Here is a 24574-nt window from a genome sequence, read left to right as displayed (position 1 = left end):
AAGATCCTGAATAGGCTAGCTCGGTAGATACAAGGGGGGAGTTTCTGTTGAAACAAACAACTCTTTCTACTTCAGGAAGGCTCCTCCCAATGGGCGGGTCTTACCACAGAACAGTATTAATATCGGAGTTCTCGACCTAAATTCTGTTATTGACAATGACTCTTGGATGAGAGTCGAAACGTCTATTTTTTCAAACGGAGTCCAGATGACTACAACTGAAGCTTTTTCTACTATGGAACACGCCTGGACGAATGAGGGATTACACCGACATTTATGTCAACATTTAGCTGGATAACTATCTTGTTGGATATCAGGTTAAAGATAAATTCACTTGTTTAAGGCCCTTTTAATTGGATTTAACAGTACCAAATGTGTCACTGATTTGAGCAGTGCAATAATTCTAAACTTTTAATGAAGTATTTGTACATTTTAATTTTGAGTGGATTTTGTACTCTACAATTACTGGTATTTTCATTCACTCCTTGAAAACAAAATAGCTTGAGGTAAACTACTTGCATTTTATATTTTGTTACGTTAGGTTTTCCTTTAGAAACCTTAAAATATCTATTTTGCATTTGTTCAATTCCTCACATTTTTAGAGCTCAACAATGGCTTGAAAACCATCCAGATATATATGGCTTATTTCCACTGGTCCAAAAGTGTCTCTACAGTCTAAGGTGAACCGTACCTGCCCGTTCAAGGGGTCCGAGGCAGATCCTGGGGGGAGTAGCCTCCAAATCTCATGCGCTCGCTTTCGGCTCCTGGACCCTTTTTGAGTGATACCATTGATTAAAGAGAGCACAGAAAATAATCATTTCTCACAAAACGCTGACTCGATCGTGTGATAAACTGCTGTATTTCCAGCGATGCTAACAAAGCTAGCGTACGTTAGCGACAGCTGTTTCCTGTTTAACGACGCACAGCACTTGCACCAAGATCAAACATATTATTTCTCCAGTTTGTACAATGCATCGAACACCAGCCAAACCAGTGCATTACATAAAGAGACATTGCAACGCAAGCGTGGAGGCTCAGAAAGTTATTACATGTCTTTTTGATTAGCTTTAAAAATAATAATATAGATTAAATGCCAGACTGGAACATTTTTTGAGAAAAGCAGGTGAGTTACATAGTGCCGCTTTAAAATGTATCCATAAAACTACTTTAAACAAATTAGGGCTGCAACAAGTTAATGGATTAGCGTAAGAGTGGCTCCAGCTCCAGTCTCCCTCGTGTCCGTCTGTGAGAGTCGGATCTCTCCGTCACTGGAACTCCTCCAGGTTTCTACGCTTTTTTCCCAAAGAGGTTTTTTTGTAGTTTTTCCTGGCCGAGAAGGAGAGTCTAAGGACAGAGGACCCTGGGACATCGTCCCTCGCCACCACAGACATTGTCTGACTTCATCGCCACCACAGACATTGTCTGACTCCATCGCCACCACAGACATTGTCTGACTCCATCGCCACCACAGACATTGTTGATTCATTTCTCCCTGTGGCCCTCAGAGGCAACTGTTGTTGTGATTTTCGGCCTTACAAAAATAAATTGATTTGATTAATCGCAAATAATGTATTATTATTATTATAAAGAAATTCTAATTGAATATTGTTTATATGGACAATATACAGACTCCAAAACACGCCATGTGTGAGGGAAGATGTTTTATGACTCTGAATTTTAGTGTTTTTGATATTAAAAAAAAAACAATTATCTGTAATATACTCTCACGACCTCAAGCAGTGTCATCTTAACTTTATCGTGATCAAATTTAGTAATAATCTGATATTTGCAGGTATTTCGTGTTATAAATGGCTCATCCATTAATCAAAAGAAATAATCTGTTTAATTAGTTTTGTTTTTAAAAGGATAATTCCACTATATGGAAAAGATGATATTGCCCCTCCCTAATTTCCAAATGACTTTAATTCTAACGCACTGTACAACCTGCTATGTTCCATCTCCAGTTTATTTTTAGCCGCGTCGCCCTCGCTCACATGTAATGGCACGCACATGAGAGAAGACACTCCTTCTCAGCTCGCACACTTTGTTGTTCAGGTGTGCGCTTTTTTCCCCAACCGACCCGTCAGCCTTGGCCTTCCCGGCGCAGTAATAAGCAGTTACCATCTCCGCACGGCTTTTTCTTAGCGGTCAGGGAGGTGTGCCGCGGTCAGAAAACCTGCTTATGTCGTGGAACTAAATGCAACAGTTAGTGCGAGAGAGAGACCGCGGGCATTTGGCGGCGGCCCCTAAGTGCATCCTATGTGGCCGACTTTAGCTGAGGTTAGGACTTCCTCTTTCCCAAGCTTTCCCCAAATCATGTCCGCGTATAAAGTTTCCACGCACATTCCATCACAACTTTAGCATTTCAGCGCAAGATTTATGCCCCAGTTTGGACTCCAGACGGTACAAGTGTTTTATTTTAAAGTGATGGCTTAATGGCCTCCGAGTGCTGTAGATAAAGAGTCGAAATGCAGCGTTTGTAAAGTTCCACGGAGCGTTTGATACGGCGTGATCGGAGACGGAGCCGGGATCACGAGGACGGTCGTGTTGATCAAAGGCTCTGGACCCTGGTGGTTTTGGCACTCTGGACAGATCGCATAGTTTATCTTCTCTGCAAAAATCGATCTGACCTTGTTTAGATTGGCTGTCGTTTGCATTTAGAGAATATGAATCAAGTTCATCGTCTGTAGTTACATCTCTTAAGTATAAAGTGATGTTTCTGCTCTTTTTTTGGTTTCATTGTATGGTCCACTCCATGTTTTTAGATACTTGAACCTCAGTCAAAATAATAACTTTGAGATGATAATTCTGCATTCACCCACTGACCAATGAGTAGCTGGTTCCAATCTTTGCGGAAGAGTATTTTGATGTTAAGGAAAAGGCTACTCGATACTTGACACCGGTTTTGAAACCACAACGATAATAAAGATGATATAATGTACAACATAATGTCATTTTAAACACATATTAGCTTCATTAATAGTAGTTTATTTACATGTGGTCTTGTTTTGGCATAGATCTATTCTAAAACAATTCATCTAGTTGTGCTATTAGTTTTAGTACCAATTGGTGTTTATTTTTTTGACAACTCTTGTCATAAAAATGCCCGATGGAGGACTGGTTTGTGAAGAAGACAGAATGTCTGTCCCTGACCTTTTTCTAACCATGTTTCACTTTTCACATCTTAATAGACGAGTATGTTTAGAAATTCTCCCGTTCTTTCTTTGTACCTGTCCTTGGTAGGAATAAAAGGAGACATACTGGTGACGCATCAGGTTTATATATTCGTGTCTTGTCCTCTTGCAGGTGGAACAGTCTAAAGTTCTGGTAAAGGAAGGAGGAGTCCAGTTGTTGCTCACCATCGTTGACACTCCAGGCTTTGGTGACGCAGTCGACAACAGTAACTGGTGAGCTCACACAAATTTCAATATATTTCTTCAAAAAAAAAAACTACTACCACTGTCCTCTCTCTCCTCAGCTGGCAGCCGGTCATCGACTATATTGACAATAAATTTGAGGACTACCTGAACGCAGAGTCCCGGGTCAACAGGCGACAGATGCCGGACAACAGGGTCCAGTGCTGCCTGTACTTCATCGCCCCGTCAGGACACGGGTACGTTCTCCTGACACAAAATCACACATCAGGAACTTACTTTGGCTTTACTCTCAAGATATTGTCTCTTAAACTATAACTGGTTTGGTTTCATATCTAACACAGATGGGGGGAAGCTAAATTGAAGGCATTCGAAGTTTCAAACGCCGTCAGTGGCTAAAACGAATGCTGAGGGCAGCTGTGGGTTAAAACGACTGTCCATGTTGCATATTCTAAGGTGTCCACACTCTTGGCCCACATTATCCTGAGAAGTACTTTTTACTTCAACTTTTAAAGTCCTCTATCATTTTTAACCCCAATAACCAACATATTGGTATAAAACAGATCTTAAATTAAGATTCTGAGATGAAATGAAGGTGTTGTGGAGCTTCAGAATCTCCAATAAATCTACTTTTTTGAGTGGTTCACAGTTGACAACCTGTCTGTGGCCCTTCGCTTGGTTTATGTTTCAATATGTGGCCCTCAACAAAAGCTATGGGCCCCCCTCTTCTAGGCTCAGGTTCATCAGTATATTTAACCTTTTAGCTGTTTCTTATGAAAGTACCATGTGAACAATTGATTAAACTGTTGATGCCCAACTTCATCATATTTGTTTTTTATACCTGAAGACCACCAATAGCATGATGGCGTCACTGTGAATTTAATTATAAGATAAGATTGTCCACACATAGGGAAATTTCATTGTTGCAACGCAGGTAGATACATAGGAAAAGGACAGATAACTTATAGGAAGTTTAAAAAACACTCTTAATAGAAGAACTCTTATGAACAAAAACTCCTATAGACAAAACCTCTCATTTCCTAATAAGGAATGGAGGGGAAAAATAAAGCTAAAAATAAAATTAAAACAGCTAGCGTAAGACAAGATAATACTAATAATGGTAAAATAAACACTCTATTTTCCTCAGTTATATAATTATAAATGACACACTATGTATTCATACACATTGGATCATTTAACATTTTTATAGATACAAACAAATCTTTTTTTTTTTGAACAATTGTAGCACTCAAATTGTCATAAACCAATAAAAATCCAGTGCTCCTTGTGCCCGACCTGAACAAAAGTGCAGATCTCATGTGTTTTTGGACATTTGAGGCTCAGAGTCACTGTGTGGTCTGAAGCCTCCAGATGTGTGCACTCTGAGGTCAGCCAAACCACGGACTATCCCAGCACCCATCCGTCTCCTCCGTGCGTCCGCAGGCTCAAACCGCTCGATATCGAGTTCATGAAGCGGCTCCACGAAAAGGTCAACATCATCCCCCTGATCGCCAAAGCGGACACCATGACGCCCGAGGAGTGCCAGCAGTTCAAGAAACAGGTGAGGTTCTGCCGGTCCTGCCGTAAAAGCCTCGGCGTATGTGTTTTTTAGTTGTCCAAATGTGTTTATTTGAACACGCGTTTTAACATCTGTTTGCTACGAACTGTGACCTGTGCAGCAGCTCTCACTACGACCTGTGACCTCTGCAGCAGCTCTCACTACGACCTGTGACCTCTGCAGCAGCTCTCACTACGACCTGTGACCTCTGCAGTAGCTCTCACTACGACCTGTGACCTCTGCAGCAGCTCTGACTACGACCTGTGACCTGTGCAGCAGCTCTCACTACGACCTGTGACCTCTGCAGCAGCTCCCACTACAACCTGTGAACTCTGCAGCAGCTCTCACTACGACCTGTGACCTCTGCAGCAGCTCTCACTACGACCTGTGACCTCTGCTGCAGCTCTCACTACGACCTGTGACCTCTGCTGCAGCTCTCACTACGACCTGTGACCTCTGCAAGCAGCTCTCACTACGACCTGTGACCTCTGCTGCAGCTCTCACTACGACCTGTGACCTCTGCTGCAGCTCTCACTACGACCTGTGACCTCTGCTGCAGCTCTCACTACGACCTGTGACCTCTGCTGCAGCTCTCACTACGACCTGTGACCTCTGCAGCAGCTCTCACTACGACCTGTGACCTGTGCAGCAGCTCTCACTACGACCTGTGACCTCTGCAGCAGCTCTCACTACGACCTGTGACCTCTGCAGCAGCTCTCACTACGACCTGTGACCTCTGCAGCAGCTCTCACTACGACCTGTGACCTCTGCAGTAGCTCTCACTACGACCTGTGACCTCTGCAGCAGCTCTGACTACGACCTGTGACCTGTGCAGCAGCTCTCACTACGACCTGTGACCTCTGCAGCAGCTCTCACTACGACCTGTGACCTCTGCAGCAGCTCTCACTACGACCTGTGACCTCTGCAGCAGCTCCCACTACAACCTGTGAACTCTGCAGCAGCTCTCACTACGACCTGTGACCTCTGCAGCAGCTCTCACTACGACCTGTGACCTCTGCAGCAGCTCTCACTACGACCTGTGACCTCTGCAGCAGCTCTCACTACGACCTGTGACCTCTGCAGCAGCTCTCACTACGACCTGTGACCTCTGCAGCAGCTCTCACTACGACCTGTGACCTCTGCAGCAGCTCTGACTACGACATGTGACCGACCTGTGACCTCTGCAGCAGCTCTCACTACGACCTGTGACCTCTGCAGCACCTCTCACTACGACCTGTGACCTCTGCAGCAGCTCTGACTACGACATGTAACCGACCTGTGACCTCTGCAGCAGCTCTCACTACGACCTGTGACCTCTGCAGCACCTCTGACTACGACCTGTGACCTCTGCTGCAGCTCTCACTACGACCTGTGACCTCTGCAGCAGTTCTTACTACGACCTGTGACCTCTGCAGCAGCTCTGACTACGACCTGTGACCGACCTGTGACCTCTGCAGCAGCTCTGACTACGACCTGTGACCGACCTGTGACCTCTGCAGCAGCTCTCACTACGACCTGTGACCTCTGCAGCAGCTCTGACTACGACCTGTGACCTCTGCTGCAGCTCTCACTACGACCTGTGACCTCTGCAGCAGTTCTTACTACGACCTGTGACCTCTGCAGCAGCTCTCACCACGACCTGTGACCTCTGCAGCAGCTCTCACCACGACCTGTGACCTCTGCAGCAGCTCTCACTATGACCTGTGACCTCTGCTGCAGCTCTCAAGCTCTCACTACGTCCTGTGACCTCTGCTGCAGCTCTCACTACGACCTGTGACTTCTGCAGCAGTTCTCACTACGACCTGTGACCTCTGCAGCAGCTCTCACTACGACCTGTGACCTCTGCAGCAGCTCTCACTACGACCTGTGACCTCTGCAGCAGCTCTCACTACGACCTGTGACCTCTGCAGCAGCTCTCACTACGACCTTTGACCTCTGCTGCAGCTCTCACTACGACCTGTGACCTCTGCAGCAGCTCTCACTACGACCTGTGACCTCTGCAGCAGCTCACTACGACCTGTGACCTCTGCAGCAGTTCTCACTAAGACCTCTGACCTCTGCAGCAGCTCTGACTACGACCTGTGACCGACCTGTGACCTCTGCAGCAGCTCTGACTATGACCTGTGACCGACCTGTGACCTCTGCAGCAGCTCTCACCACGAACTGTGACCTCTGCATCAGCTCTCACTATGACCTCTGACCTCTGCAGCAGCTCTCACTATGACCTGTGACCTCTGCTGCAGCTCTCACTACGTCCTGTGACCTCTGCAGCAGCTCTCACTACGACCTGTGACCTCTGCAGCAGCTCTGACTACGACCTGTGACCTCTGCTGCAGCTCTCACTACGTCCTGTGACCTCTGCTGCAGCTCTCACTACGACCTTTGACCTCTGCTGCAGCTCTCACTACGACCTGTGACCTCTGCAAGCAGCTCTCACTACGACCTTTGACCTCTGCAGCAGCTCTCACTACGACCTGTGACCTCTGCTGCAGCTCTCAAGCTCTCACTACGTCCTGTGACCTCTGCTGCAGCTCTCACTACGACCTGTGACCTCTGCAGCAGCTCTCACTATGACCTCTGACCTCTGCAGCAGCTCTCACTACGACCTTTGACCTCTGCAGCAGCTCTCACTACGACCTGTGACCTCTGCTGCAGCTCTCACTACGACCTGTGACCTCTGCTGCAGCTCTCACTACGACCTGTGACCTCTGCAAGCAGCTCTCACTACGACCTGTGACCTCTGCTGCAGCTCTCACTACGACCTGTGACCTCTGCTGCAGCTCTCACTACGACCTGTGACCTCTGCTGCAGCTCTCACTACGACCTGTGACCTCTGCTGCAGCTCTCACTACGACCTGTGACCTCTGCTGCAGCTCTCACTACGACCTGTGACCTCTGCTGCAGCTCTCACTACGACCTGTGACCTCTGCTGCAGCTCTCACTACGACCTGTGACCTCTGCAGCAGCTCTCACTACGACCTGTGACCTCTGCAGCAGCTCTCACTTTGTACCACCTGCTCCATCTGCACAGTGTTCAGAACAAGAGAACACTTTGCTGCAGCGGATTGATCTGAAGACTTGAACCTTCACCACGTTTTCAGAGTCTCGTCATCAGTGTTTATTATTTTTTCACAAACAATAACTGGTACTTGACGTTTGGGGGTGGAATGCCTTCTCCTGTCCTGCAGTGTGATGCGCCTGTGTAGCAAAATACACAAATCATTTAAAAATGTAAAATAAATCAGTTCTACAAGTGTCAGGAAGGCTCTTCACAAGCATTACATTGTTTTAAGTGTAACTCTTTTAATGTTAAGTAGATATTTTCAACATGGCAAATGTGTCTTAATAGGTTTATAGTTTTAGTTAAATCGTTATGTAACAATTCCATCCTAAAGGGTATTTTTTTACCGATTAGTATTTTCATCAAATTGGAGCATGTTCAGTTTTTCCGAAATGGAAATTTGGATTTGGCACAAATAAGAATATAATACTTTTATCTTTTGCCCTGTGTCTTAAAGCTGAACCCCAGCGTTTGTCTTGGAGCGTAAATGAGCTCCTTTTTGGTCTTTTTAAATGTCATTTTTCAATTAAACTTAACTTAAACTTAATATTTAAAGCAAAGATAAAGGTATATGTGTAAATCATGCACTTATCTTTAACACCTTTATTAACTGTTTTGATGAAAAGTGTGACAATCAAACATTAAAACTTTATTCTAAAACTCTGGATCATTTCTATATTTCTACATTTGTGTACTGTTGAGTTGAATTTTGGAGGGAAAAAACAATTGGAAAGTAATTTGAAGCGATGATGCATCCCCACTTTGATTTGAACCTCTTTAGCAGCTAAATATTCCTCAGTGACATATTTTTGTCACACGGCCTGCAAAAACACAGACAGGAAATGAGTGTCATATTTCACACGCCTCGCTTCACTGCACGTTGTAGAATTGTATTGATGCTCTGTTTGCACGTGAATAACTCAAAGTTTATTGAGCAATCTCTTCTGTGAATATTGGCATTTCAGTCCTACATTCATTTGCTATATTGATTGCTTTGTCTCACTTTTATTTTTTTCCATTTCAACCGGTTTCTTTTAGATCATGAGAGAAATTCAAGAGCACAAAATCAAAATCTACGAGTTCCCAGAGACGGATGACGAGGAGGAAATGAAATTTATCCGAAAAATCAAGGTGTGTGAAGTTTTATAAAAGTTATGTAAAAAGCTTCAGGTAAATCCCAATAATCTTTCTTTTTTTTTGCTTTTAAATGACATCACACTATTACATTTACAGTTTTATTGCTAGTAATAGTCAGAAAACCACACTACATATACATACTACACAGACATTACAGTGTACTTCAGACGTGTGTACTGGCCCGCTCACATACTGTAGTACTACACAGACATTACAGTGTACTTCAGACGTGTGTACTGGCCCGCTCACATACTGTAGTACTACACAGACATTACAGTGTACTTCAGACGTGTGTACTGGCCCGCTCACATACTGTAGTACTACACAGACATTACAGTGTACTTCAGACGTGTGTACTGGCCTGCTCACATACAGTAGTACTACACAGACATTACAGTGTACTTCAGACGTGTGTACTGGCCTGCTCACATACAGTAGTACTACACAGACATTACAGTGTACTTCAGATGTGTGTACTGGCCTGCTCACATACTGTAGTACTACACAGACATTACAGTGTACTTACTGGCCCGCTCACATACTGTAGTACTACAGACATTACAGTGTACTTCAGACGTGTGTACTGGCCTGCTCACATACTGTAGTACTACACAGACATTACAGTGTACTTCATACATGTGTACTGGCCTGCTCACATACTGTAGTACTACAGACATTACAGTGTACTTCATACATGTGTACTGGCCCGCTCACATACTGTAGTACTACACAGACATTACAATGTACTTTAGACGTGTGTACTGGCCCGCTCACATACTGTAGTACTACACAGACATTACAGTGTAGTATTTTTAGTGCTTGTCCCGAGCTATGCAACAGTTGTCCCGCTCCTCTCCCCCCACAGGATCGCTTACCTCTGGCCGTAGTGGGCAGCAACACCATCATCGAGGTCAACGGAAAGAGAGTACGCGGGAGGCAGTACCCCTGGGGCGTGGCTGAAGGTGAGGGGTCAAAGGTCAACCGCTCGTCCACTCTCTCCACACGGATCAATGCAGCGGGACCTCTCGTGGAGTCACAACTGCACAATATCTGCTCTTATTGAGTTATGGAGTGGATTATATACAAAGCAGTACATGGGTTTATCCGTGTGAACTGCAGCGCTCTCACTCATGTCGCATGATCCGTGGTTTTGATGGATATTTCACCATAAAAACTTAACAGAAAGGGTACATTTGACGTTTTGGTTTTTGAGTGTGTAGAAGTAGTTGGTAGTTTCAGAAGTATGGCCGTTGCAGTAATAGTTGCACTAGTTGCTGTAACTTGAAGTAGTTGCAGTTGTAGTTACTAGAAGCAAGGCGAGTTTATTTGTAGAGCAGTTTGTACTCGAGGTAATTCATAGTACTTCACACAACAGGAAAAAATGCATTAAAATCACAAAGACGTGACCGAAATAACAAAACACTTTAAGACATAAAAGAGAAGAGTGCAAAGAAAACTATTTCAGTCGTAGTAGATGATGTAGTCAGGGATTTAAAGTAAGCACCGTAATTACAAATACACATTACTGTAGTCGTTTTTTGGGATGGTGCTGTAGGTTGAACCTTCTCATTATTAGTTTGTGGGATTAATCTTATGTCATACTATGTCTCAAATTTAGAGTTGAATAATGTTTCTCCTTCATGAAGCTGTTGTGAAAGATGTATTTTACATTTGTTGACAGAAAAGATGTTGGACTTTCTACCAGTTTTTCTTTCATGTGAATTGGCCCAGTAATTACATAGATATGAGCCATAAAGGTCATCACATCTACAGTCCGACCTGTCCGCTGTGCCAGAGAGATCCAAGCTAGAGGTTACTTTTCCCTTTGGTCGTTTTAACTATATTCACATTATTCCAGAAGCCCGTCTGAGCGCCGCCGTATGTAATCCTTCTTCTGGTTGTATTTGTGAACACAGAGCTGCCGACCTCCAGAGAAAATAAGTTCTACACAGACTAAAAAGCTGTTTTCAGGCCCAGGGCATCAGTGCCGTGTTGACTTGTTGGTCATGTGAACGAATGATATTTTACACAAATCAATCACTTTAGAGCATGTTTTAGCTGTGAGACTTTTCCCTCGTTCTTCATTTAAACCAACAGAGTTCCCACTCCACCAGAAGTGTGATTACAACAGAAATTGCAATCCTGTGGGAAAAGAGGGAAAAGTGGGCGGGGCAGAATAAGGTCATGAAGGTAAAATAAGGTGAACCCATGAAGGCAGGACAAAGTAAGGTTCATTACACTCACTTCACTGTTCCAAATGTGTCAGTCAATACATAATACAAAATACTAAATGTAACTATGAAAATCCAGTTAAGACAACTAAAACATTATTACTATTGCAAAAGTACTAAATATAACATACATAACATTACCTTTGACTTAATCCTTGTTGTTCATTGATTGTTAAGTCTGTTTTGACAGTAGACAAACTACTAGTAGTACACGTTAGCAGCCACTTGAGGGCGCCTGCTGTGTGTATTTAATATGGTGAAACTTGTTGTTACACAACTATTGTTTAAAAGATAAACATAGTGTTTGTTTATTAAAAGAAAATCCAAAATATGTGGAAAAGTTAAAACTGGAGCTAAAACTATATTCGCTCTATGGAAAAACGCTGAATATTAGTACTTTGAGTTGTCATTTTATGCATACTTTGTTAAATAATCATGTTCACTATGTTTTCTTAGTGTAATCTAACCTGTCCTGTGGTCAAATTACAAATTTGACAGTACATTTTAACTAAGTCTTTGAGTACTTTCCTCATTAGCAGTAGTCAAAGGTATTCAGGTCAGTATTCATTTCACGTTTGACTACTTTAAGTTCCAATCGCTTGTTTTGGTCGATGGTATTGTTGGCTCAAACTGTACCTGGGTTAAATACACACAGTAGTGGTATTGTTGTATTTGAACAAGTATCACTTAGTCATTTTTAGTACTAATAGTAGTAGCACCAGCGTTATTAGAGTCAAAGTTGTCCTGGATGAAGACTATTACTTTCAACATTTACGTCACATGATAGGATTACTATTATTTCCACTACTACTACTCCTACCACTACTACTCCTACTACTACATGTGTTTATTTTATTAAATGAGCCGGTTAGAAATACTTTTAACGCTCTATCATTTGTCACGGATGTGAATCCCATCGATGTCTCTGGTGTCAGTGTGACTCTCGAGAGGGCGGGAGGCGGGTCAGAACACAGCTATGCAAGTGGCTCCACCGCAGGGACAAACCTCAAGGGCCCGGCCCCAGGCAGCTTTACTGTAGGAGACACCTGCTGGATGGGCTTGGACCTGCAGTCTTGTACACTGATAAGGATGAGCAGAACGGGGCGCGGCTTCAGAAAAGGTTGTTAAAGGGGGCGTATGCAAAGTCAACTTTAATGAGTGTTTCCTCGTCATTAGTGTACTCAAAGTTGTATTTGGATTGACTCATGCATGTTTGAGTTAATCCTGTTTTGTCCTGTAACTGAGGCTCAAGTGCTCAGAAAAGTCCTGTTTTCACCTACCCCCTATCCCCGCCCACATCCCTGTACTTAGTTGTGATTATTAGAAAAATGAATACTCCGAGTGACACGTGTAAAGTTCTAAAATATCACGTAAACACTTTTAAAATTAAAAACTCATAAATGACTGCTGCTTGTTATGGTGAAACGTCATTATGAAGAGGCGGGGCTTATCAGTTCTGCAGTTTTGAACAGGAAGTCAATGGACCGGTTTCGATTACCAAGCTGTTTTAGATCAATATAGAGGTTTACAATGAACGCAATGTAAAATGATGTTCTACTTATGTGATTTTAATGATGGTTGTTCCAGTAATACATAATAATCAATATAAATGTGACTGAAATCATATAAGTTTTTATTTTCTTCTGACAGTGGAGAACAGTGAACATTGTGACTTTACAATCCTCCGGAACATGCTCATAAGGTAAGGACAACATGTGCTCGCACCATTTACACAAACCCAGATATATGACAATCTTATGTTGTTAATGGACAAAAAGACCAAATGAACGTATAAATACAATTGTACTGAATCTTCCTGTTTTGGTGATGCTGGTCAGGCTGTGTCGTCTCATGTCTGAATCGTGTGCTTTCAGAACACACATGCAGGACCTGAAAGACGTCACCAACAATGTTCACTATGAAAATTACCGTAGCAGAAAACTGGCAGCCGTCACCTACAACGGCGTCGACAACAACAAGAACAAGGGCCAGTTGACCAAGTAAGTATTTGTGTTTTCTATAACCTCCTGCTACTGTTAAAGCAGTTTGTACATGTTCCTCTGGGGCAAATGCTATGGGTTTAAGTAGAGCTGTGTCCAACACAACTTTGAGTCAGAAACTCTTCTCCTCACCTGGTGAGAGAGCAGAGCACGGAGCGAAAAGCAGCGACTGACACACACACACACACACACTGACACACACACACACACACGGACCCATGCTCTCACACACACTCACTCACTCACTCACACACACACACACACACACATGCACACATGCACACACTGACACATGCACACACGGACACAGGCTCTGACACATGCACGCACACACATACATGCGCACACACACTGACACATGCGCACACACACACACATGCACACACACACTGACACAAACACACACACACACTGACACATGCACACACACACACACACACACTGACACAAACACACACACACGGACCCATGCTCTCACACACACTCACTCACTCACACACACACACACACACATGCACACACTGACACAAACACACATGCACACGGACACATGCTCTGACACACACACACGGACCCATGCTCTCACACACACTCACTCACTCACACACACACACACACACACTCACACACACACACACATGCACACACTGACACAAACACACATGCACACGGACACATGCTCTGACACACACACACACACGGACCCATGCTCTCACACACACTCACTCACTCACACACACACACACACACACATGCACACACGCACACGGACACAGGCTCTGACACATGCGCACGCACGCGCACACACACACACACACACTGACACATGCACACACGCACACATGCACACACACACTGACACAAACACACACACACACTGACACATGCACACACACACACACTGACACAAACACACATGCACACGGACACATGCTCTGACACACACACACACACACACGCACACACACTGACACACATCAACAGCCTGTAAGTAAATCTGGCAGAAGCTCACGTCGAATAAATGCAGTTCACCTCTTTGCGTTCTCCTCGGGATTTGGTGTTAGCGCTTCATCTACTGGCAGCAGAGGGAAGTACCACTAAACTAACAAAAGCTAGCTTGCCCCCACATGATAATGTATGTATCGGTTGTAATGAACGCAGAGCTCTACTTACGACGTCACTAAAGTGGGACATTTGGAACCAAGTGTTTTGTGTGGCCCGGAGGAGAAGGACTCTGAATGAGGCAAAAAACACCACTAATGACGAGGGAACTGTGTTAAAACATGGTTAAAAGTAGAGCTGGGTTGAAATAATCGATTTTCCAATTTTTAATCGATTCGCATATTAATGACGATTATCAATTCGTACGTCCAAAGATCGATTTTTTTTCTTTTTTTTAAATTAAAATTATTTTCTACATTTCCCTCAGTGAACTTCAATCTACCTTCAAGAAAGATAATTCAGGACTCCTGGATGATCTTTCTTGAAGGTAGATTGACCCTTAACCTTTTCATCAGTCTTCCATCAGTAACTACCAATACTTGTTTTGCTGTTTAATATTGATATAATACTAGTTTTAACCTGTTACCACCCACCTGTCCGCCGGCGAGCATTTTCTATATCTCAAATATTCTCTTACATCATCACTTTTATTTCTGTGGTCAATACCAGCAAGCCATACATCATTTTAAAGCTTATTTTCTCAACAAAACGAATATGTCATTGATTTACATTGAATAATATGCCCCAAGAAGCAATTGCCAATAGTTTGTGAGAAAGTCTCAACTTTTACAAACGCATGTCCTACCTGTTTGCTCTTTATGACGGACGAAACGGCTTTAATTCTGTACATCCTTGTACTCAGTCTGTCCGTAAGGAACCATTGAAAAACAATATCCACTTGTATTTTTCCTGAAGTTATCCGATTTCGAGATATTGTCAAGTAAACAAACTTTTCTTCGTTTCTCGCCGGACGAGAATGCGCTTGTCCGGCCATTTCTCCGTCCATAACAAATTACCTGTTTGACCTATAAAATAATGTTGGATATCCTTCTTTTCCTCAGACTGTTACCTACAGAATGAGACCATCCACGATTTTTTCTGTCCACGGGTTTGTTTGCTACAGCCTCCGCAAAAAAAAAATGCGCCGCTTGCGACGCACATGGATTAGTCTGTTTACATCTAAATAGCGCCGCATGTGAATGATGTAGCAGACTTTGATTGACATATTATTCTAGCCAATGAGAATAGCTTTAGAAAGAGGGGCGGGACAAATCAAATAAAATCAATTTATTTTTGTAAGGCCCAAAATCACAACAACAGTTGCCTCTGAGGGCCACAGGGAGAAATGAATGAACAATGTCTGTGGTGGCGATGGAGTCAGACAATGTCTGTGGTGGCGAGGGACGATGTCCCAGGGTCCTCTGTCCTTAGACTCTCCTTCTCGGCCAGGAAAAACTACAAAAAAAACCTCTTTGGGAAAAAAGCGTAGAAACCTGGAGGAGTTCCAGTGAAGGAGAGATCCGACTCTCACAGACGGACAGACGGACACAAGGAGACTGGAGCTGGACCCACTCTTCAGGCAGAAGAGGGACCGTCTGAGTCGAGCTGGACCCACTCTTCAGGCAGAAGAGGGACCGTCGGAGGCGAGCTGGACCCACTCTTCAGGCAGACGAGGGACCGTCGGAGGCGAGCTGGACCCACTCTTCAGGCAGATGAGGGACCGACTGAGGCGAACTGGAGCCACTCTTCAGGCAGATGAGGGACCGTCCACACAGGGCAGGGACCACTTCACCAGGGGAGGGGCATCTGGGTCCACAGGTCCTCAGGAGTGAGAGAAAGAAAAGAAGGCGGTGAACAGTTTGCAAGTGGAATCAAAAAATAAATATTGTTTGATAGCATAAGTAGTCAGAAGAAGAAGAGGATAGTGCTCAAGCTGTCATACTTCCCCCAGCATAGTTACTCCTAGGGCAGCGTAGCTGAAGCTGTGGGTTTATCCATAACACAGGAGCTTGGTAGCTAAACGCTCTACCTCCTACAGTACTTTTAGAGACTCTTGGCACCACCAGAAGGCCAGCATTCTGAGAGCGAAGAGCTCTGTTTGGATGATATGGTTCTATAGCATCTTTGAGGTAGGATGGGGCCATGTCATTTATGGCTTTGTAGGTCAAGAGTAGGCCTTATTGACACAGAATCTTCTGTATTATCGTGCGTAAGGCTCCGGGAAGGCTGTAAAGAGCCAGATTTCTCGGCAGGATTTTGCGCATAACGTTTTCTGATTTTATTAGCCTTTTGGACGTGCATTTTGTTAGATATATGTATTATTATACCAATACAAAAATAAAATAAAAATATTATAATTTTTTTTTTTTTTTTTTTTAACCTCTATATGGGAAATTCATGGGTAAACTCATTTACACATTTTCACATATATTGTTTTTAGCAGTTATAATTGCTATTAGTGGCCTACAAAACATCAAAATGTATGTTTTATGATCATAGAGGTGCTAAAATTGTAATAAAACAGCACATATTTGGATCACTTGTTCCGGATATACTTTTTGATACAAAAAGGTCAACAGCACCAAAATGCCTGTTCCTAGAGATCTGAAACTTTTACACAGTAGTTGTCAACAAGATAAACATCATGTACAGTGAACAGCATATGCACACAATGAAGTATGTCATGCTTAGGACCATTACAAATTGACAATATTCAGGCGAGACTAAAAAAGGATGTTTTGTTTATGTTTGGGCCTCTGTAGTGTAAGTTCTGAAGCCCTGACAGTGTTGTCTGCAGAAACTAGAAGGCCTAAGCTTTCTAATGATGCATCACACTACATGTGGAACATAAGATCCTCTTTTAATAAGCAATGCCATTTGGGTATGTCCAACCATTGTGCACAGGGCGAAAATAGGTGGATGGTAACAGGTATGTTGCTTCTCTACACAGTCATGAAGTGAAGGAAACGGTTCAAATACATTTTTAATAACATTAACCCCCCGGATCGAATCGAAATCGGATCGAAATTGGAGCGAATCGGATGGAATCTGAGAAAATCGGAAAAAATCTATTTTGAAACTTAAAAATCGGAATCGAATCGATTCTTGAAATTTGAATCGAAACCCAGCTCTAGTTAAAAGCATACTATTTAATGTAGTATACACGGGCTTTATTATTTTAGAGGTAAATTGAACTAAGGGCACTTACACCAGACAGTCTGCAGTAGAGGTCAGAGGTCAGCGTCTGTGGATTAGAGTAAGCACTTGAAACCCAAACACCAGCCGACACTAACCCTTCTGATCCCAGGACACTTCCCCGCAGCGCCACCATCTGGCCGGCTGATGCATGGATTAACTGCATGCTAAGTGTCTGTGTTTGTTTCTTTGTTTGTTTCTAGACTTGAGACAGATGATGGCATGTAAGTCTCCTTCACGATCCCTTCTACACGATCCCTTCTACACGATCACTTCTACACGATCACTTCTACACGATCACTTCTACACGATCACTTCTGCACGATCATTTCTACACGATCACTTCTACACGATCACGTCTTCACGATCACGTCTTCACGATCACTTCTACACGATCACTTCTACACGATCACTTCTACACGATCACGTCTTCACGATCACTTCTACACGATCACTTCTACACGATCACGTCTTCACGATCACTTCTACACGATCACTTCTACACGATCACTTCTACACGATCACGTCTTCACGATCACTTCTACACGATCACTTCTACACGATCACTTCTACACGATCACGTCGACACGATCACGTCTTCACGATCACTTCTACACGATCACTTCTACACGATCACGTCTTCACGATCACTTCTACACGATCACGTCTTCACGATCACTTCTACACGATCACGTCTTCACGATCACTTCTTCACAATCACTTCTACACGATCACTTCTACACGATCACGTCTTCACGATCACTTCTACACGATCACGTCTTCACGATCACTTCTACACGATCACGTCTTCACGATCACTTCTTCACAATCACTTCTACACGATCACTTCTACACGATCACGTCTTCACGATCACTTCTACACGATCACTTCTACACGATCACGTCTTCACGATCACTTCTACACGATCACTTCTACACGATCACGTCTTCACGATCACGTCTTCACGATCACTTCTACACGATCACGTCTTCACGATCACTTCTACACGATCACGTCTTCACGATCACTTCTACACGATCACTTCTACACGATCACGTCTTCACGATCACTTCTACACGATCACGTCTTCACGATCACTTCTACACGATCACTTCTACACGATCACTTCTACACGATCACTTCTACACGATCACGTCTTCACGATCACTTCTACACGATCACTTCTACACGATCACTTCTACACGATCACGTCTTCACGATCACTTCTACACGATCACTTCTACATGATCACGTCTTCACGATCACTTCTACACGATCACTTCTACACGATCACGTCTTCACGATCACTTCTACACGATCACTTCTACACGATCACGTCTTCACGATCACTTCTACACGATCACTTCTACACGATCACGTCTTCAAGATCACTTCTACACGATCACGTCTTCACGATCACTTCTATACGATCACTTCTTCACGATCACGTCTTCACGATCACTTCTATACGATCACTTCTTCACGATCACGTCTTCACGATCACGTCTTCACGATCACTTCTACACGATCACGTCTTCACGATCACTTCTATACGATCACTTCTTCACGATCACGTCTTCACGATCACTTCTACACAATCACTTCTACACGCGCTTGTTCTACTCTTTCTCTCAGACTTTGAGCTTTGCCTCGCCTCACGCGCCTCACACGCTCCGTCTGGATGTTTGTGACTTCCTTTGCTCGCTTCCTTTTGTAAGAAACAGACGTAATCATTATTTAGGTCACAATGTAATCAGTAATTGTGACAGTAACTAAATGTAAATGAGTTTTATCTGGCTTTTTTGTCACGTTTTACTCATTTGGTAAAGCTGGTCACAAACTGGAGCGATAGTGATGTGGTGTTTGATCTCTGTAATCATGAAAACAAATGATGAAACCTAAAGTATAACCCAATGTGTTACTTGGAGATGTTAAAATGCAGCGTAGAGGCTTCGCTCCTGAACGCTCTGTATGTCATAAGCTGCTCTAAAAAGGCTTTTCACTGCTGCAGAGGAATCCGGGGACTTTGTGGTGGATATTTCTCCTCCTTTTGAGCCGCTCCGTTTCTTTTCCGTGCGTTTTGGCCCGTCTGCAGTTTGTCCAGAGCGCTGTGTTGTATCCGCAGGAGTCCTCTGGCCCAGATGGAGGAGGAGCGGCGGGACCACGTGGCCAAGATGAAGAAGATGGAGCAGGAGATGGAGCAAGTGTTCGAGATGAAGGTCAAGGAGAAGCTGCAGAAGCTCAGGGACTCCGAGGCCGAGGTTAGTCTGGCCTCCTGCCTTCTCCACCTTTACAGACAGCGCCGCACCGTAGCTTCACGCCAGTTTGTGGATTTCTCACTGTGAAATGGGTTTGTTGTATGTTATGGATGGGACAGTAGTGATTTCCAATATGTAGTTTGCTGCCACAGGCCAAACAAATCTATTTTAAGTGAAGGAAAGTTAATTAATCACTTGCATAATAACAAAAATAGAATGCGTTTACTGCGACGAGCTGGTCCAGGGTGTGGTCCAGGGTGTGGTCCAGGGTGTGGTCCAGGGTGTGGTCCAGGGTGTGGTCCAGGGTGTGGTCCAGGGTGTGGTCCAGGGTGTGGTCCAGGGTGTGGTCCAGAGAGTACCTGTAGCACATCTTTGCATTTTCCCGTATGGTGTGCCATGATAGATGTGTTATTTCCTGGTAAATGTCATATACACATGTAACTGAAGCTGAACACGTGTAACTGAAGCTGAACACGTGTAACTGAAGCTGAACACGTGTAACTGAAGCTGAGCACGTTTAACTGAAGCTGAACACGTGTAACTGAAGCTGAACACGTGTAACTGAAGCTGAACACGTGTAACTGAAGCTGAACACGTGTAACTGAAGCTGAACACGTGTAACTGAAGCTGAACACGTGTAACTGAAGCTGAACACGTTTAACTGAAGCTGAACACGTGTAGCTGAAGCTGAACTCGTGTAACTGAAGCTGAACACGTGTAACTGAAGCTGAACACGTGTAACTGAAGCTGAACACGTGTAACTGAAGCTGAACACACGTGTAACTGAAGCTGAACTCGTGTAGCTGAAGCTGAACACGTGTAACTGAAGCTGAACACGTGTAACTGAAGCTGAACACGTGTAACTGAAGCTGAACACGTGTAACTGAAGCTGAGCACGTGTAACTGAAGCTGAGCACGTTTAACTGAAGCTGAACACGTGTAGCTGAAGCTGAACTCGTGTAACTGAAGCTGAACACGTGTAACTGAAGCTGAACACGTGTAACTGAAGCTGAACTCGTGTAGCTGAAGCTGAACACGTGTAACTGAAGCTGAACACGTGTAACTGAAGCTGAACACGTGTAACTGAAGCTGAACACACGTGTAACTGAAGCTGAACACGTGTAACTGAAGCTGAACACACGTGTAACTGAAGCTGAACTCATGTAGCTGAAGCTGAACACGTGTAACTGAAGCTGAACACGTGTAGCTGAAGCTGAACACGTGTAACTGAAGCTGAACACGTGTAGCTGAAGCTGAACACGTGTAGCTGAAGCTGAACTCGTGTAGCTGAAGCTGAACACGTGTAACTGAAGCTGAACACGTGTAACTGAAGCTGAACACGTGTAACTGAAGCTGAACACGTGTAGCTGAAGCTGAACACGTGTAGCTGAAGCTGAACACGTGTAGCTGAAGCTGAACTCGTGTAGCTGAAGCTGAACTTGTGTAACTGAAGCTGAACACGTGTAACTGAAGCTGAACACGTGTAACTGAAGCTGAACTCGTGTAGCTGAAGCTGAACTTGTGTAACTGAAGCTGAACACGTGTAACTGAAGCTGAACTCGTGTAGCTGAAGCTGAACTTGTGTAACTGAAGCTGAACTTGTGTAACTGAAGCTGAACACGTGTTTACAGCTGCAGCGGCGCCACGAGCAGATGAAGAAGAACCTGGAGGCGCAGCACAGAGAGCTGGAGGAAAAGCGGCGCCAACACGAGGACGAGAAGGCCAACTGGGAGGCACAGCAGCGCATCGTGGAGCAGCAGAAACTAGACCTCTCCAGGTGCGTGGCACATATGCACCTGGTGCTTTACACACGGGCGTGGCACATATGAACCTGGTGCTTTACACACGGGCGTGGCACATATGAACCTGGTGCTTTACACACGGGCGTGGCACATATGAACCTGGTGCTTTACACACGGGCGTGGCACATATGAACCTGGTGCTTTACACACGGGCGTGGCACATATGAACCTGGTGCTTTACACACGGGCGTGGCACATATGAACCTGGTGCTTTACACACGGGCGTGGCACATATGAACCTGGTGCTTTACACACGGGCGTGGCACATATGAACCTGGTGCTTTACACACGGGCGTGGCACATATGAACCTGGTGCTTTACACACGGGCGTGGCACATATGAACCTGGTGCTTTACACACGGGCGTGGCACATATGAACCTGGTGCTTTACACACGGGCGTGGCACATATGAACCTGGTGCTTTACACACGGGCGTGGCACATATGAACCTGGTGCTTTACACACGGGCGTGGCAGGGTGTGAGATCTTTAGTTAATGCCTCCAGCAGAAATAATTGTGGAGACATTTGAGGTTCAGTTCTCAGAAAAGTACTAGTTTTTTATATTACAGCACTCACTTTGTGCCTCCTCCACAAAACAGTCAGAAATTGTACTTTTAGTCATTATTAGAGAATTGTCTTGGTCAAAAGTCAGAGGTTTTCTCTTAAAACCGAGCAAAGCAGAGAAAGCAAAAAGGAGACGCAGATGAGCTGTGTAAGCCCCGCCCACTGCGCTGAGCACTGGAAAATGATACACGATATATATAAATATATATAAATATATGAGAGACAGAATGAGTCAGATTAAGACCAGAAGAGCACATCTTATACACACAGTAAATGTGTAATGATGAAACGTAGTAAAAACTTAATGGTCTTAGACATGAGATAATATTACAGTGAAGGAAGAATGTTTGTGAAAAAAATTATGTTAAATTGGTGCAGTATCACGTTTTTGTCTTTGTATTGAAATGGAGTTGTGGAGGTGAAATGTTATGACAAATTGTGGCATTATTCAATCATAATGTCACAAGCAATTTCTTATTTCTATTGAAAAAGCCTCAACGTACAATTGAAATCATTTGCCTTGTCGACTAATCAGAGAGAAAAACCGAAATGACTGAACAGTTGCAGCTCTAGTTAGACGGTCGAAGAAACTAGTCTTTGCAGAGATGATTAGATTGATCCAATGAGGCGGACGTTGAGCACACATCCTCAGGAGTCGACATCTCTCTTGTGTAACAGTTTGTTCTCTCCTTTGCAGGACCTTGGAAAAGAACAAAAAGAAGAAGATATTTTAAAAACTTTTCCCGGACTCTCTCCCAAAGGTGCAGGATATTATTGGCCTCCCTGCTCCGCCTCCACCCAGATGATGCACCCTTTCACTGTCCACCACCAGGGGTCAGTGTTGTCTGGACTCTGAACCGCTGTCTTCTTTACCATTCCCATTAGAAAACATGCAAGAATCTAGTTATGTCATTATTTAGTCTTTTTACAGTATCATTTTAAAGGTGCACTATGTAACTGAGCGGCTTGTTTTACTGTAAATGTTCCACAGTGCACCTTTAAAGGACACACATGCTGGGTTTACTTTGAGCTTTTAATCGTGTTCTAACATAGTTCCCTCGTTGAATACACACCTGGAGTTGTATTTCGCTTCATTCACGTTTATTTGATGAATCCCGGTAGTTTCAAAATGCCCAGTTTTGTCACATAACAACTTAATGCCTGTATTAGCATGACACGGTAAAGCTAGGTTTCTCCCCCCTTTGGAATTCCTTCTGCAGCCAGTAGATGGAGCTCTGACTCAATCCCTGACGTGGGAAAGCTCTAAAACATGAGCAGCATGCTTAAAGGCTCATAACAATACAAATAATGCGTAATATTTGTTCTGATTTATGTCTGATCAGATTCATTATTCTTAGCTTTATTTCCTACGCTAAATGTAGTTTAATATCGGTACCATTGTCTGCATCGATGAAGTCACGGCTGCTCTCGGCTTTGCTCTTGTTCGAACAGTCGATTGGTCAGTTCAGAGTCCAGATCGGTGCATTTCGGGAACGTCAGATGCCACGACGACATCCTTTTAATGCCAAAAACATAAAGCGAGATCAGCTGACACGGCTGACGCTTTCCTCAGGCACTGTTTTTATAATATATATTAATATTTCTTTCTGACATTTACTTTGCTTCCTCGTGTTACTCTCACCTCTCATTCTCCTGTAATATAAATTAACTTCAATGTGTCTTTATTTTCATTTGGTATCGGCCCATTGCTATAGTTTTAGTTCATATTTTAAGTATTACTCATTACATTGTGTTGTGTCTTGACTTCACTCACGCCGGGTGTAAAAATGTAAAGAATTGGGCAGATTTTGTATAAATTGGCATCGAACATATATTTTTCAGCTTTTGAAATTTTGCATTTTGAAAAACAACTCTTGACAAAAATCAAGCAATCATCGCTTCACATTTAGCACAGTTTGTACCGTATCTGTATTTTATAATGTTTTTACTGTATAAAGTCACATAATAAAGTTGTGATGGGCAAATGTGTTCAATTGAATGATGTTACATTTGATCAAAAAGTATGTAGAAGTTGGTATTTGTGTATTTGTACGCAGCTGATGCAAGAGTTAAAATGTCTTCCTGTTTCTAGGGGTCGTTGCCTTTCAAAAGATGAGATTTTGGAGCACTAACTACATCTTACTTATCCTTAATAAAGCATGAACAAAGATCTGAAGTGTTTATGACAGAAACAGACACTAAAACGTTTATTACATTTGAGATGTGACTAAACATTTTGCCCATTTGTCCCCAGTTTGACCATTTTTGTAAAATGTATGTTACTTCCTGTTTGGGCATGAGTAGAGGTAATTCCACAACTGTTACCTAGCAACCATACTGTAAACAAAAGCCATATAAATGACGATTGTTCTGATTTGACAAACAATAACAGC

The 24574-nt window shown here is 43.6% G+C and overlaps 1 protein-coding gene across 3 annotated transcripts in view; it reads left to right on the top strand.

The window, feature by feature from the left end:
* LOC140361618 (septin-7) overlaps positions 1-24180 on the top strand; it is a 51670-nt gene extending 27490 nt beyond the window's left edge. Inside the window, exons 4-14 of one of the 3 annotated variants that reach the window (XM_072447352.1) lie at positions 3304-3404; positions 3476-3610; positions 4815-4932; positions 9029-9121; positions 9993-10089; positions 13009-13060; positions 13233-13358; positions 17759-17779; positions 19682-19817; positions 21446-21591; positions 22879-24180. In XM_072447352.1, coding sequence (XP_072303453.1) covers positions 3304-3404; positions 3476-3610; positions 4815-4932; positions 9029-9121; positions 9993-10089; positions 13009-13060; positions 13233-13358; positions 17759-17779; positions 19682-19817; positions 21446-21591; positions 22879-22915 — 1062 coding nt within the window. In that variant the 3' untranslated portion in view covers positions 22916-24180. Of the gene's footprint in view, positions 1-3303; positions 3405-3475; positions 3611-4814; positions 4933-9028; positions 9122-9992; positions 10090-13008; positions 13061-13232; positions 13359-17758; positions 17780-19660; positions 19818-21445; positions 21592-22878 lie in introns of all 3 variants that reach the window. The other 2 variants (XM_072447354.1, XM_072447353.1) reach the window with 2 other exon arrangements.
* The last annotated feature ends 394 nt before the right edge of the window (positions 24181-24574 follow it).

Source organism: Eucyclogobius newberryi, unplaced genomic scaffold, assembly GCF_026437365.1.
Source record: "Eucyclogobius newberryi isolate DKJ021-1_F unplaced genomic scaffold, fEucNew1.0.hap1 SCAF_16, whole genome shotgun sequence".
Lineage (NCBI taxonomy): Eukaryota > Metazoa > Chordata > Actinopteri > Gobiiformes > Gobiidae > Eucyclogobius > Eucyclogobius newberryi.
This window is presented reverse-complemented; position numbering and strand designations above follow the sequence as displayed.